Below are 16,604 nucleotides of genomic sequence, written 5' to 3'. Positions count from 1 at the left end.
CTAAAGTGACTTTTTAAACACATTTACCATCATTAAACTGCATAATATTTAAACTAATAAATAATAATAAAATAAATAATAGTGCAAGTTCCAGTAATAATACTATTACTTTGAGACTTCAAGCCCAGGAGCATTACAAAGTATTCACCAAGTAAAAATAAAATAAAACAAGTGCAACTTAGTGATGGCATCTTTACCAGCTGAACCATCATTAAAGCAAACTGCATTAATATGGACCTTGCTTCAAGCTAAGCTATATACATAAATAGTAAAACTGCAACTTCCATTTATAATACTATTTGTGGTATAGCACTACAGAATCGTATTAGGGCCACAGTGAAGAAGAAGAAAAAAAAAAACTATGTCAAGAATAAAGTCGACATTTTGACTTTATTCTCGTAGCTTATTTTGCTCATTAAAGTAGAATGTCGTAAACTAAACTTCATCCTAAAATCAATGTTTAATTTACTAGATTTTTCTCAAACCCCATCATAAGTTAATGTAGCGCATTAAATGCTTTGTGTTGTGTTCCCCAACCCAGTTGTTAATCACTACACGCTTCTTAAACTGACTTCCTCTGCACTAATAGGAGGCGCTGGCATCGTATTGGATTGCCGTACAGAATCCATTCACTTCATGATATTCCTGCTCTCTGAAAATTTTGAATGCTAAGATAATACTTGATATTACTTTCATGATGAAATGAATTAAAGCAGGTATTAAACATGCACGGTAGTGTGGTGGTAGTGCTGCCCCCTCACAGTAAGGGGTCCCAAGGTGTATGTTCAGTGTAGATAACTTTATGGCAGATGTGACGAGGTGCCAAAAAACTGGATGTATGAATGGGTATCGCACAGGTGTAACTTAAATATTGTGTAAGTGTTGGGTTCATGATCTGGTGGTTGGAGACACGAACATGGAAATCAATGGATGATCTTCTGAGCGGGCTTTCTTTATTGCATGCGTGCTGTCTCTATCTGATGTACCAAATTCACCAGTTCCTATCTTTCCTTTTTCTTTCTCCATATCACCACATGATAAACGTCTTTGTGAAATTCAAACTACAGTGATCCCTTGCTATATCACGCTTCGACTTTCATGGCTTCACTCAACAATAGACAAAATTATGTCTCTGGAAATAATTAATGTTGATGGAGTACAAATGCCTCACCACGTAGTAAATATCAGGGGAGATGGTGCTTGCTTATTCTCATCTATAGCTTATTTAGTGCATGAAACTCCGTCTTTAGCGGTACAGATTCGGGCTGACATTGTATGACTTTGGACAGGCACTTGAGGGGATAAAAAAAAACTTAGGTTTCCGGAGATGTTATGAATGGATACTTTGATATTCTTATTCTCTACACTTACATGCCTGATGTACACATGGAGTGCACAAAAATTGAGGATAAAATACAATACAATACAGTTTATTTTTGTATAGCCCAAAATCACACAGGAAGTGCCGCAATGGGCTTTAACAGGACCTGCCTTTTGACAGCCTTGACTCTCTGAGAAGACAAGGAAAAACTCCCAATAAAAACCTTGTAGGGAAAAATGGAAGAAACCTCGGGAAAGACAGTTCAAAGAGAGACCCCTTTCCAGGTAGGTTGGGCGTGCAGTGGGTGTCAAAAGTAGGGGGTCAATACAATACAATATACAGAACAGAACAATTCCTTAAGACAGCATAATAATAAAAATTTTAGAAGTACGGTTTAACAGTAGATGATATGACATAATTAGGTTTGGATATTTTTAGAGTCCTGGAGACCTCATCCATCTAGCTGCCTCCCCATTTGGCCATGCCACGGCTGAAACGTTGCTCCGATGAAAGGACCCCTAAAAAAGTCGGTCACCTTAAAAGGCGAGTGCGCCTAGTAATATATTTGTAACGTCTAATATGTCTTATTTTCTCTTATTTTGTCTAATATATCGGGTAATACGAGTGTAATGGTGACTAAAGGGTGTTATTTCATGTCTAGAGGGCTCTAATAATGTTAAAAAAACGTATTTAGAAGGTCGTAAACAGGTTTTCTATACTCTGCGAAAATATTCGATTTATAAATAAGGAATCCTACTTCGCAAAAATTCCTTTATCACGGTAGAGTCTGGAACGGATTAACCATGATAAACGAGGGTTCACTGTAGTTATAAACTTAAACCAAGGAATATTCAGAACTTTAAAAAAATCTTTCTGATACATGTTTAATTAAGCCATCCATTCAGGGTTGCGCCCATCCCAGCAAGTACTGTGTGCGAAGCAGGAGCAAATCCTGAACGGGGCACCAGCACATCGCAGGGTGAATATGACTAATACATGCACTAGCAGTGTTAATATAGCATAACAGAAACCTACATGACTTTGAAAGCAAACTGAAGCACGCGGAGTAAACCCACCAGAAAAACATGCAAATTCAAGGCAGGGAACACCCAGGACCCCCTTGCTGCAAGGCGGCAGTGCAACCTCCATGCTACCGTGCCCCCACAAGATTAATACATGCTTTAACACATTTCATCATGAAAATGTTATCATGTATTTATCTTAGCATTCTAAATGTTCAGGGAGCAGGAGTATCATGAAATTAATGTATTCTGTGTGGCGAGCGTTGCCTGCACCTCCTCTTAGTGCAAGACGAAATTAGTTTAAGAAGCACGTAGCAATTAACATGGCTCGGAGAACACTTAACACAAAGCATTTAATGTGCTACATTAAGTTATGACGGGGTTTGAGAAAATCTAGTAAATTAAATAATCATTTTAAGATGAAGTTTAGTTTATGATGTTCTACTTTAATGACAAATTACAAGAATAAAGTTAACATGTCGACTTTATTCTTGTTATAAGCGTCGAAATTAAAGTGTAAATGTGGAGAATAAAGACAACATGTTGTCACACTATTACACAGTACCCAGGTACATTGCACAGTATTGAAAATAAAACAAGTACAACTTGGCTTGCAGTATTATCCAGTAGTAAGGAAATGGTATTCACAAATTTGAACACAATGGTCCACATCTGACCTTTTAAAACCAAAGTATCTCCAGACAACAGACACAACTCCTTTTTTCAGCAAGTTCTTCTGTGTCATCATGTTCAACTTTATCATCTGCTACAGCTTCAGTTTCAGAACGTTTTCTATCCATTTTCACTGTTCAATACCTCCACTAATGCATGTACTCCGTTGCATGCGTATTTAGCGGTGCAGCAGCGAGGACGTAGAACATGAGATTCCTGCAAGACACGCCCTACTTACAACCAATATCAAATAAGACCACGGGAAGCAAAACACTCAGTTGTGTCAAGGCTTTGAGCAGACACAGATCCAGGGTTCTCAGCACATATAAAGTGTATAAGGACAACACGTTATACATGAAATGTCGACTACTAAGTGAAGAAGAAAGAGCAGCGAGGAGAAGAGAGACTCAAAAGCGTTAGAGAGAAAAAAATGCAAAAAAAGAATAATCTAGGTGCAAATTCAGAAAATAAAGAAAGTAATAATTAGCCAGGAACAAGTGGAATTGGGAAAAAAAAACGACGTCCAATTGGGCTCAGAATTAAAAGATAAAGAGTAAACAGACAAAGTAGAACTTCATAAAGACGTTCAAAAACGTTGGCACTATACACATGCAGAGCAGATTAGAGATTATGAAAGCAGTGGAATTCGAAAGGCTCAAAATAAACGATAGCGCGAGACACATGCAGAGAAAGGTAAAGAATATGAAAGCAGTAAAATTCGAAAGTATTGTAGTGTCCCAGCCAGGTTTTGAAGCCTTTTTCTTATTTTTTTGAGTGACTGTTAGTTACGGTTGAGGGGGGGGGCAGAATACAGCACAGAAGACTGACAGCGGGGTATTGATTGATGCGGTGTCGGGGTTGGAGAGGGTGCTAGAAGGTTGTGTTTGGGGTTACGAAGTTGCCGTTCTTTTTCTTGATTGTTCAAGTAAAACTTTTCTGAGACTTTACTACGTCTGTCAGTTTTTGGTTGTTTTTTTTTTACTTCTACTCTTTTCGAGCTGGACTTGGAGGTCACTAAAAGATCGTAAAGATCGCATTAGCACAAACAAAAGGAAATTATTACTCGAAAAAAGGAAAAATAATCATCACAGACCAGGGGCCTCATGTATAACGCCGTGCGTAGAACTCGCACTATAACATGGCTTAAGCACAAAAGCCGAAATGTGCTTACGCACAGAAAAATCCAGATGCAGGAATCTGTGCGTACTCCAACTTCCACGTTCTTCCGCCACATAAATCCCGATCAGCGTGAAAACTAACGCTTCGTGCACGCGCATTTTGTAACGCCCTAAATCCTCCCAGAATTACGCCTCTTTGAATATGCAAATCATTATAAATCGCCCTTAAGCGCAGCCTTCTGTGAAAAGACAATGAGAAAAGCACGGGGAAAATATAAGAATTTCAGCGAATACCAAGTGGAGGCAAAGGAAAAACATACTATTTGTTCAAATAAACCGTGGTATAATCAACAAAATGAAGTTGATCGAGTGACATAGCGTGTTGGAGAAACTTGAAAGCTCACATTCACAAAATCGCACAGTGCCGGAAATAAAAAAGAAGTCACATATCAAAGTTGCCGTGAAAAGAAGAGTTGTAAGCCCACTGTCTGAGTGTCATGTGAAAGCTTATTAGGGTACAGAGAAAAAAGGCACACAGTGAGGAAAAAGCACGAAATGTCAACTTCAATCTCGACATTTCCACTTTAATCACGTAGTTTATTTTGTCATTTAGTAGAACATTATAAACTTCATCTTAAAATCGTTTAATTAACCAGTTTCTCAAATCACATCGTAATTAAAGTAGCACGTTAAATGCTTTGTTTTGTATTTGATCTTCTACTCGTATGTGATCTGTGTGTGAATCACTACTTGCTTCTTAAACTGGCTCTCTTCCTCCAACTGGACACAGAGTCCATTACATTTGTGATATTACAGCTCTCTGAATAACTAAAATACTGAGATGTATACGTGATGTCATTTTCATGATGATAGGAGCTAAAGCACATTATTAAACATGTGCTTCATGAGCCTCGTGCTCATGACAAGCATTTATCTTTTGTCGAAATTTGTCGCGTTTTTAGCTGTGTTGTTATTTTCTCTTTCTGTTTTATATTCAATATATATTGGCGTGGCCGCCCCAAGAGTCCTTGCTTTTCTTTCCCCAAGTAACCGATCGCCATAAAATCAGCTCTGTAATAGAAGTTAAGCTATCTGTAAGCTTAGCACCGATTCTTCAAAATGTTTTAAAGAACATTGAAATATCTTCGTAGTACATGTTTAATTATTCTATCCTTCACGACACTCCCAGTGAAGAATATAGATTATTTAAATGAAGTTAAAGTTTTATGTGTATAATTTAACAAACATATTTTGCTGCATTTCACCTTAAAAATGATATCGTCATCATATGTATATACGCGCTTTATAAAGTGGCCCAGGTTGTGAGATATTATAACTGTAGTGCAAGTTTACAGTGGGGTGATTGTACTTATAAGTACAAACAGTTCTACAAGGAGCAATTGATTGAGTGCATTTAAAGTTCTTGGGATTAAACTGTTTCTGAGCCGCGAGGTCTGTACAGGAAAGGCTTTAAAACGTTTTGCCGTGGCTGAGGTAGCGTGTGCCTGATGCTGTATACCGATAATTCTCTTTCCGATCAGCTGCTGCTGTGATTCACACTCAGATACAGTGATATAAATACTCCAAGTCGTGCAGTTAGAGTAATATGGAAAAAGAGGATCCGCTGTGGCAACTCCTAACGGGAGCAGCTGAAAGAAGAAGGTGGTGCAGTTAGAGTAACAACGCTAAAGCAGTTATGGTATTTGGAATACTATGGCTGTTCCCTGGACCATTATATTGTTACAAGTTAATTACAATCAGATGCGTTACACTAATAAACAATATGCGGTTAGTTTCTGTGTATTTATAAAGCCGCGTCATGAAAATAATGAGTAATCACACAAGAACAGTAGCACTGCTTTGGCGCTGGGTGCCGCCAGTTTGCAAAACCGGCGGAGAACTTGCGTACGACAAGGCATGAGGTACCGTGGAAAAGTGCGTGGATTTACGCCAAGTGTAGGTTTTATACATCGCGATTTGAACGTGGAAAAGTTCTCACGCAACATTTCTGTGCGTACGCACCGTTTATACATGAGGCCCCAGGTGTTTTTGAAAAAAATAGGTCAAAGCGAGGTCAAAAATAAAAGACAAAGAGTAGAAAACAAAGTAAAAACGCCGAAGAGGTTAAAAAACAAGTGGCCAAAACACATGCAGAGCAGGTTAGAGATAATGAAAACAAAAGATAATGGAATTCAAAAGACTCAAAAAAAAAAAAAAATGTTGGCGCAAAACAAATGCAGAGCAAGATACAGAATATAAAAGAAGAAAAAAACATAAGTGTCAAAACAAAGAAAGTAAACATCACATTAGTGTAAACAAACAGAAATTATTACTTGGAGAAATAATGAAAAGGCGAATAGAGATCGAATATATGGACAAAGGTGATATGTCTGAAGTATATACATACTGTAAGGCTTTGAAGTTTAAGTCAGAGAATTTCAAAAACGGGGTTTACCTCACATGCATATATTAGTTACTTTGCAAAAAAATTATTAACTGCTGATGATGTAGATCGTTTTGTCTGTGCTGAAATTCCAAACAGAGAAACCTATCCTGAATTATGGTACAAAGTCATTAAACACGTCTCACTGACCTCATTAAAAAGATTCAGAACGTTGGGACTCGAAAGATTCCAATTATTGTTTTTAACAAAGTTCTGAAATAAAAGTGAAACTAATAAAATAGCAACAATTCAAAGAAAAAAAAATCTTAAAAGTATCTGGAAAACCAAACGGGGGTTGGCGAGCGTAGCCCCCTAGTTTCATATAGTTTCGGTGGGTGGCTTTCCCATGTGATGCACAAGTACCGATGACCTGTCGCTGAAGAACATTTAAATCAATTGAAAAGAATAAAACTAATTTTAAATCAAGTACCTCTTAGTCAACCATTATGAAAACCCTCCTCATATTAAGATATATAAATATTTTAATATAAAATCACAGATTATTATTGATCTATGTATGACTGCTTCAACATTTTTTAAATGGTGAGAAAGGTCTGAGAAAACCTTGGAGAAACAGATTGCCTCCTTCCCTCTCAGAATGAACGCTCTGAGCATTTTGGATAAAGAATAAAATTGTGGTTACAGTACAGGCAGAATACACTTTGTGATTTAACATGCCATCTCATATCCAAGTCCTGCCTTTGACTTGAATCTGGGTGTACGTTTCATAGGTGGCACCACTGTTCGGTGTTCTGGGAAATATATGAGAAGAGCGAACAGTAGACAGCAGCTGGGAGACTGCCAGAATCACCATGACAGCAGGGTTAGTTTGTTCATTTAAAGTCCAATAATCATTTAATATTCTAAACTTTTTTGAAGGACTAATACTTCCGGATGATAACTAATTAATATTAATAAAACTGTGCTTCTCTGGCAAGAATCAAATATGATGGGTTAAGCACCAGAACGCAGCAGCAGTTCTCATTGTACTTACATATTACTTATATTAAAATATTACTTATTTTTTGTTTTTAACTCCAGACACAAATCCAATCCTACCTTCAAATGGCTGTGACATGGTGGATTTTGACAATGCACTCAGAAAATCCTAAAGAAATCAATTTCTCTACACAAAGAGTAACTGTATATACTGTATTTATTACATAGTTTCTATGCTTTAACTGTTTTAAATATAATCATCTATGGTGCCCACTTAGTAAGTGCAAAAACAGAACCTTGGCAAGTGCTTAAGACAGTGACAAAGTGTGCTCAAGCAGGCATATTGATTTTTAAAGTAATAGAAAACGTGTTAATTTTGCCTCTGCTGAAAATTAAAATGTATCTAATCAGGTGTAGAAGTGTATGTGCCAGGCAATGGACTGGAATCCTGCACAGTGGCGGTTTCATGAGTGTGTTCATGGTTAACATGCTCACCACAACCCTGAAATGGATAACCAGGTTAGAAAATGGATGGATGGATAGACCGATGACAACTCCATGATTAGCTTCAGTTTTGACTGTACACGCAGCACTTTCATTCTCTAAACTGATAGGAATTAAGTCACCTTTTTATTACAATTGCTGCCTTTGTATCTGATATATATACATCTGATACCTTGGAATTATTCTGTGTTGTACCTTTAACAGAAAATCTTAGAAATATATTTTTAGGAAAAAAGTTATGACCTCTTCAAAATCAAAGTCATGTAAATGTTAAGGTAACAAAAACAGAAAATGTACATTCGTTATCACCTTTAAAATAGTATATCATGCTTTCAGAAGTACCTAAGGTGTTATACCGTGTTAGCCATTATGAATGTAGAGAAAAGCCAAGCAAAATGACACCTTTTATTGGCTAACTGAAAAGATTACAATATGCAAGTTTTCGAGGGGCCTGAGTTGCCGTGAAAGCTTGCATATTGTAATCTTTCAGTTAATAAAAAAGTGTCATTCTCTCTATGCTTTCAGAAGAAATTCTTGAAGGTTTAATGTTGACACAGTATAGACTTGTTTCACTTTAAGTTGCAGCCGTTTGTTAAAATAATTATTTTTTCCCTCATCAACGCTCAACACCACAAAGTGTGACAGAATGACAAAGTGAAAACAGGATTTACCTATTTTTGCAAATGTACTAAAAATAAAACTAAAATATCTCATTGACATAAGTCTTCAGACCATTTACTAGGATTTTTAAAATTTGGTTCAAGTGCATCGTTTTCGATTGATCACTGTTGAGATGTTTCTACACCTTGTTTGGTCAATTGATTTAATTGGAGTTGAATATGAAAGGCACACGCCTATCTAAAGAAGTTCCCACAGGTGATAATGTATATCAGAGCAAAAAACAATCCATGAGATCATAGGAATTGCCTGCAGTACTTACACACAGAACTGTGTCAAGGCGGAGAGCTAGGAAAGGCTGCTGGGGGAGAAGTTCGGAATAACCATGATTTATCCTAGGGCTGGACATCCAGCCAGAATGAGCCTTTGTGAGAGAAGGGCCATGGTAAGAGGGGCTTAGCACTAGCTATCCTGTGTGGAGATGGGAGTAACTTCCAGAAAGACAACCATCACTGCAACTCTCCACTAATCTAGGCTCCATGACAGAGTGGTCTAACAGAAGCCTCTCCTCAGTAAAAGACACACAGAAAAAAGAGACACCTAAAGGACTCTCAGATTGTCAGAAGGAAGTCTGCCTCCTTTTATGAAACCAAGATTAGTGTCATATCTTGAGGAAACCAGGCACCATTCATCGCCTATGCAGTAATATTCCAGTGGGGAAACTTGGTGGTCACAGCATCATGCTGTGGGGTTGGTTTTCAGCAGCAGGGATTGGGAGACTAGAAAGGGATGAGGGAATCCTGATAAGACAAAAGTACAGTGATATCTGTAACCTGCTCCAATGCATTTTGGGACTTGGACAGAAGGTTCACCTTTCAATAGGACATTGACTAAGCACACAAAGCTAATACAATACAGAAGTGGCTCATGGACAACTCTGAGAATGTACATAGAGTTGCCTAGCCTGAGCCCAGAGTTGAAAATAAATTGAACATCTCTGGAAAGACCTGAAAATAGATGTCTGCCAATGGTGTCCATGCAACATAACAGAGCTTGAGAGGATGTGCAGAGAAGAATCATGGAAAAATACCCAAATCCAGGTGTGTGAAGCTTGTTATATCAAACACCAGGCTGTCATCGCTGCCAAACATACTAAGTACTAAGGAAACGTCTTGAATACTTTTCAGAAATTTCTAAAATCCTGTTTTTGCTTTTCATTAAAGATTTTACAACAAGGCTGCAACATAACACAATATCAAAAACGGAAGTGGTCTGAATACTTCATGAATTTGATTGAGCAATTACAAATGAATAATCAGGGAAACAATTATTTTGCAGTTTTAAAATTAAGAGTGAAGGACTGTTGCTATTTTGCTTTCTAGATTGTTTAAATGTTTATCAGTTTTCCATCTTCTCTGCCTTGCTCTAGTTCAAGATCTTACTAGAACACAAAAAAGTCGATATGAATACCAAACCATTCCTGTTCAATAAAAAATATCTTCAGATGCACATGTACCACATATTAAGACATCTTTATGAAGCATAGACAGAACGATATAAACATATTTTAACTTTTCAAAAAATATAAGTTATTCAACACAGAATAAACATTATACTTTTGGAGTTGTACAGTGACATTGAAAACTGGTAACTGAGAAATTAACTTTTCAAAACTAACTTTTGCTTTACTACATCATTTTAAACTGCGGAGAAAACACAGAAAAGAGAACGGTGCAAACCTTGCACACATGCTGTATTCCAAAATTATGTTGTTGATATTAGGATTAAGAGAAATTTTCATTTTCTTACCTTGCTCCACATTTCCCATTATGTTTGGTGAAGTCATGCTAAGTGAAGGTTTACTATTTTGGGGAATCCCAGGACTCTGCATTGGCGGTTTGGGAGAAGAAGTCCAGCTGGGTGAAGGTGCAGAGAGCGAGGGCGACTTAAGGTGGACAGGAGAAGCTGCAGCCGATCCCATAACAGGTGGGGACTTGATGGAAGCCGCTGCTGCGGCAGCTGCAGCAGCTGCCACTGGACCAGACAGCATCCCGGCCAGCTGGGATGGTGTCTGGGGCGACTTAAGGTTTGTAGAAGGAGATCCCAACATTGGGGACTGAACCTGCCTTAACGTTGGAGATTTCAAAGGATTAACACTGGGAGAATTGACTTGTCCAGCAGAAACACTAAGGTCTGAAGGCTTGCGCCCCAAATTTCTCTGGTTGGGCGGGGGGCCTGCATTCAGATTTCCAGAGTTAGGGGGCTGATTTAGAGGCTGTGATGGCATGTGACCAAGTCGAGAATTATTACTCATGTTAGTCCTGTGCTCAGGCACAAATGATTGTTCACCACGGGGTCCTCTTGAACTGTTTGGGCCTTGGGGCATTCCAGGAAACTGACGGTTAGGTCCCATGAGGAATTCCTGTGGTTGGGACTGGTCAGGGAACTGATGGGTTTGAAGCATTTTTTGTTGGGGTCCCATACTTTCAGGTGGACCTGTACTTGAGCGCATTTTCATGACATCCTCCGGGCTCATGTTCATGGGTGGTTCTCGCATCTTAGGACCTACCATCTGTTGGTTTGAGCTCATATTAACATTAAGATTCATCTCTACCTTCATGTTCATACCTCCAGGACCCATTGCAAATTCCACATCCCTACCAGGGCCCTTGACATACTCCATCCTGGAAGGACTCATAGGACCATCCACGGGCATTCTTGGGAACATGATGCCACCACCATTGTTACTGCCAGGGTCCAATGGCCTTTGGTTGGTTATAATGCGATTAATATCCATGGGGGGCCCACGCACATTGTCCATGCCCATTCCTGGAGGCATGCCAAGTTGCTGTTTATCTGCCATTTGTTGCTGGAAAAGGCCTTCCTGCGTTGCTTGTGGGTTAGGAAATCGCTCAACACGGCCTCCAGGACCGCCTATAACTGCCTGACCTGGAGGGAATCCTCGACCTTCTACCATCTTTGGCATGTCTTCTGTCCAGTTCATTCCTGGCCTTGGCATGGGATTAGGTCCACCATCAATGTCTGGATTTAACATACCAGGAAAACTTGGCATTCGCTGCATTGAGTGGGGTGGCATGCCTCTTGGGGGCAAATTCATCTGATCACCAAAGGGTTCAGGACCTCCTGGTCCCCAGACTTCACCAGGATTCATCTGGTAAGGGGGTGGTGGCCCCCTTATCATACCCCTTGGGCCATGTTGATGAAGCATCATGTCAGGCATCGGCCTATGCTGAACTTGTTCCTGCTTCCTCTTCTTTTCTTCATAGAACTCCTGCTGTAACTTCAACCAAGCCATCTGCTCTGGTGTCATATGGTCAGAGTGATCAGGGCCTTGCTGAGAGTTCATTGGTGGCCCAGGTGGAGGTCCAAGTTCATCAGGTGAGAAAGGCATATCTCGATGGCTAGGCTGCACAAATGGAGGCCCTTCGGGCCTTGGACCAGGTGGCTTGCCAAGGTTTTGGGACTGTGCTATCATAGCCTGAAGTGGTCCCTGATCGGGCTTTTTAGGTAGACCTTCCATCATGCTTGCATTCTGAGGTCCTGCTCCAGCAGAACCTTGACTCATAGCTGAAAGATCCTTCAAAGCAAAATCTTTCTCATCTGGAAAAAGCATGCGCTGAATATCTCTCAAAGTCTGCAATGATCGTTCCCGGTGTTCAAGTTGCTCTTGAGAAAGTCCCTCTGGGTTATCTTCCATACTGGACATAATTTCATTAGCTAGCTGCTGGTGGTGCTGCTGTGGGGTTACTTTTGAATCACCTTTTATCTCCACTGAGGAAAAGCCAGTTTGGGGTCCTGTAGTTGACTGGCTACCAGTGGTGCCATTAGGATTAGGCCCATCATGGGGTGTAGAATCCCTGGGGCTACTGCTTGGCAGACTTTTATTATCAATTCCACCCACACTGTCCTGAGGAAGATTTCCAGATTTAGACCCCGATTGCTGCTGAGGCTGGTGAGGTTGTTGGCTAGGTTGCACTTTGGATGTTTGTTGGTGATTCTGTTCAGGCGGATGCGATGATGCCTGCTGGGGGGGTGGGGGTGGAGGAGGAGGTGGTTGCTGCAAGGGCTTCGGCTCATTTCGTACAGGTGCTACTTGGTTGTTCTAGAACAAAAATAAAATTATACATGCATTTATTGTTAGACGACATATGTGTATCATTATTTTGTACAGTGTCTGAAGAGGAATTTATGTGCCACAAAAGAGCTGAAAGAGGGTAGCTAAATGGTAGCATAATACAAAAACTAAAATTGAAATAAAGTTGGAAGAATTACTGATGTTGACATGGACATTACAACACATTTATTTACTAGACGCTTATTTAAAGAAGCTCAGAAATCTCAAGTGTAGTTAACAGCTGTGTGCATGTTTACAGCTGAAGACTGTACATATCAAGCAACATAACATATTCAGCATAACACAAAAGGTCAGTGGATTCAAATGAACCAATAGCCTTGTGGTATATGATCTAGCACAGATATGTGACTTGTACAGTACGTTATCAGTTGGAGGGGGAGACAGGTGTACAGTATATTTTGTACTCACCACAGGTGCATGACCTTTGTCAGGTTTACTGTTAGAGATGTTCTGCATATGGTATGCAACAATGGATTCTGCATGTCCTTTGACAACAGCATCAGCAGCCCTGGGAGTAAAATACACAGCATACCAGCCAATCATTATTTTAAATTTGTATATAGCCAGGTGAAAGGTAATAAATGAAGAAAGAAAAAAAAAAGAACATGAAACATTTAGTAAACTATGCATTTCTAAAGAATATGCTTTAAAAAAAGATGGAAGATTTACTCCAAAATTAAATTATTTGTCATTTAAACTACTTTGATTAATGTTCAACTTAAGCTTTTTCTATTTATTCTGACCATGAAAGTAAAACATCACATTTCTGTATTTGGTGACTGTAAATATAGACTTGTGGCAAATGCAGGAGCAGTTAATAATTAATTGGAGTAGCACTAAGAAAACAAAACCAAAACAGCAACACAAATGTATGTATTTGGGAAGGAAAAATCGCACAGTAAAGCAGTGGTTACCATTGCTGTCTGACAGATACAGCACTGTGATCTCCATCGTGTTTAAAATGTTCTACATCTACATGGATGTTTTGTTCACACCCAAAAGGCATGCATGTTAACACACCCAAATGAATGTGCCAGCAAATGTACGAATGGGCCTGTGTTAGACTAGCGCTTTCCTAGCTATGGTTTCTGTGTTGTGGCAGGCTTCACAAACCTCAATACAACCCTTATTTTGTGTGGCAGAAAAGTAATGAGACTGGCAACACTGCAAGCGATCTGGCAATGCAGTGCAGTTGTCCTTGATAGAGCACGTGTATTAGTACCCTCCCATAGCTCAGTGCGAGTTTCAACTCCTTCCGTTAACTACGTGATTTTTGTGACTGCTATTAGCGAAGTTGTGTTTTTGGTTGTGTGTCACGCAAAATGGAACAGCGGAATTTGGAGCAACGTTGTGCCATTAAACGGCAAGTGTGACGTTTGAAAAGTTAAAACAGGCCTGTGGGGAACATTCTTTATCCTGAGCTCAAGTTTTTCGCTGGCACAAATCATTTTTGGAAGGCAGAAAACACGTTGAAGATGAACACCATTCAGGGAGGACTTCAACTTCGAAAACCAATGAAAACATCGAATGTGTGAACACTCTTGTGAGATCAGACCGTCGTTTAACATTAAGAATGTTGAGTGAACAATTAAATTTGAACAGATTTACCGTTCATCAAATTTTGACTGAACATTTGCACATGCAAAAGGTCTGTGCCAAAATGGTGCCGAAAAACTGCCCTCTCCATAACAGAATTGTTGACCTCAAAAGGCATTCCTGTGGTTCCCCAGCCCCCTTATTCACCTGACCTCAGTCCGTATGACTTTTTCCTAAACTGAAAAATGTCCTCAAAGGACGTCATTTCGGGACTTTAGAAAACATCCAAAAGAGTGTAACGCACATGCTGAAGACAATACCGGTTGAAGACTTCCAGCGCTGCTACCAACAGTGGAAACAACATCTCCATTGGTGTGTAGCTGCCCAAGGGAACTACTTTGAAGGGGATAACATTGATGTTTGAAAAAAATAAAAACTTTGGTAAATAAAAAATCAGTCTCATTACTTTTCTGCCACACCTCGGTATAAGCAGGTTTAAGATTGTTGTGCTACAGAGACTGAAGGACCAAGTTTCATAAGCTCCAATTGCACATTTTCTACCATTCAAGCAGGAAATATTGACCTCTTGGACCAACATCTATTTAAACATTGTACTCCATTTAAGCATTTTGCTTCAACACTTTGGTTCCATAGTATATTACACACATTTTCACATTGGAATTCCAGCCTTGTTTGTAGCCTGTTCTTTTATGACCTGTACCTTTCATAGGTGTGCAATACATTTGCCCCCAAGAATTATTTTATTGTGTTTATTAGAATTAACCATGTGATACAGTATATACAACTTGCTTAAATATACTATAGAAGCTAAACATTCACACTTTGAGGCCTTTTAGCATTCATATTAAACTAAACCATGCCCCACTTCTTTATCTAATCAGTTCACATAGGAAAAGGGTTGACTCAATCTCAAAATAATTGCTTCCCAGATTAGGTCTGTTCATGCCAGGTGAAGAAGCTAACTGAGCTGAAAAATACATACTGCTCAAAAAAATTGAAGTAACACTTTTTAATCCGAGTATAGCATAAAGTCAATGAAACTTCTGGGCTATTGATCTGGTCAGTTAAGTAGCACAGGGGGTTGTTAATCAGTTTCAGCTGCTTTGGTGTTAATGAAATTAACAACAGGTGCACTAGGGGGCAACAATGAGACAACCCCCAAAACACGAATGGTTTAACAGGTGGAGGCCACGGACATTTTTCCCTCCTCATCTTTTCTGACTGTTTTTTCACTAGTTTTGTACTTGGCTGCAGTCAGTGTCACTGCTGGTAGCATGAGGTGATACCTGGACCCTACAGAGGTTGCACAGGTAATCCAACTTCTCCAGGATGGCACATCAATACGTGCCATTGCCAGAAGGTTTGCTGTGTATCCCAGAGGGGACTGGGCAGTCTAATGGTCTGGAATCCCTACTGATTTCATTTTTTTCTCCAGCCGTCTGGAGTTTTTTTGCTTTTTCTGTCCACCCTGGCCATTGGACCTTACTCTTATTCCATGTTAATTAATGTTGACTTATTTTATTTTCTTACTGTGTCTTTTATTTTTATATTCTTCATTATGTAAAGCACTTTGAGCTACTTTTTACATGAAAATGTGCTTTATAAATAAATGTTGTTATCCCAGCGCAGTCTCAAAGGCATGCAGGAGATTCCAGGAGACAGTCCGTTACTCTAGCAGAACTGGACAGGGCCATAGAAGGTCCTTAACCCATCAGCAGGACTGATATCTTCTCCTTTGGGCAAGAAGGAACAGGATGAGCACTGCCAGAGCCACACAAAATGACCTCCAGCAGGCCACTGGTGTGAATGTCTCTGACCAAACAATCAGAAACAGACTTTATGAGGGTGGCCTGAGGGCCAAATGTTCTCTAGTGGGCCCTGTGCTGACTGCCTGGCACCGTGAAGCTCGATTGGCATTTGCCACAGAATAGTAGAATCGGCAGGTCCACCACAGGCACCCTGTGCTTTTCACAGATGAGAGGAGATTCACCCTGCGCACATGTGACAGACGTAAAAAAGGGTCTAGAGAAGCCGTAGAGAAAGTTATGCTTCCTGTAGCATTGTTCAGCATGACTGGTTTGGTGGTGGGTCAATGATGGTCTGGGGAGGCATATCCATGGAGGGACGCACAGACCTCTACAGGGTAGACAACGGCACCTTGACTGCCATTAGGTATTGGGATGAAATCCTTGGACCCATTGTCTGACCCTATGCTGGTGCAGTGGGCCCTAGGTTACTCCTGGTGCATGACAAT

The 16,604-nt window shown here is 39.8% G+C and overlaps 1 protein-coding gene across 3 annotated transcripts in view; it reads right to left on the bottom strand.

Annotated features, from left to right (window-relative positions):
• The window catches only part of bcl9 (BCL9 transcription coactivator), a 522,554-nt gene that overhangs the window by 20,931 nt on the left and 485,019 nt on the right, over positions 1–16,604 (bottom strand). For all 3 annotated transcript variants that reach the window (XM_039743665.1, XM_039743666.1, XM_039743667.1), the window contains 2 exons: positions 13,202–13,301; positions 10,447–12,760 (listed from right to left, as the gene is read on the bottom strand). In XM_039743665.1, the coding sequence (XP_039599599.1) occupies positions 10,447–12,760; positions 13,202–13,301 (2,414 nt within the window). The remainder of the gene's footprint in view (positions 1–10,446; positions 12,761–13,201; positions 13,302–16,604) is intronic.

Source organism: Polypterus senegalus, chromosome 2 (genome assembly GCF_016835505.1).
Source record: "Polypterus senegalus isolate Bchr_013 chromosome 2, ASM1683550v1, whole genome shotgun sequence".
Taxonomy (NCBI): Eukaryota; Metazoa; Chordata; class Cladistia; order Polypteriformes; family Polypteridae; genus Polypterus; species Polypterus senegalus.
Note: the sequence above shows the minus strand (reverse complement) of the source record. Positions and strands in the feature narration are given on the sequence as shown.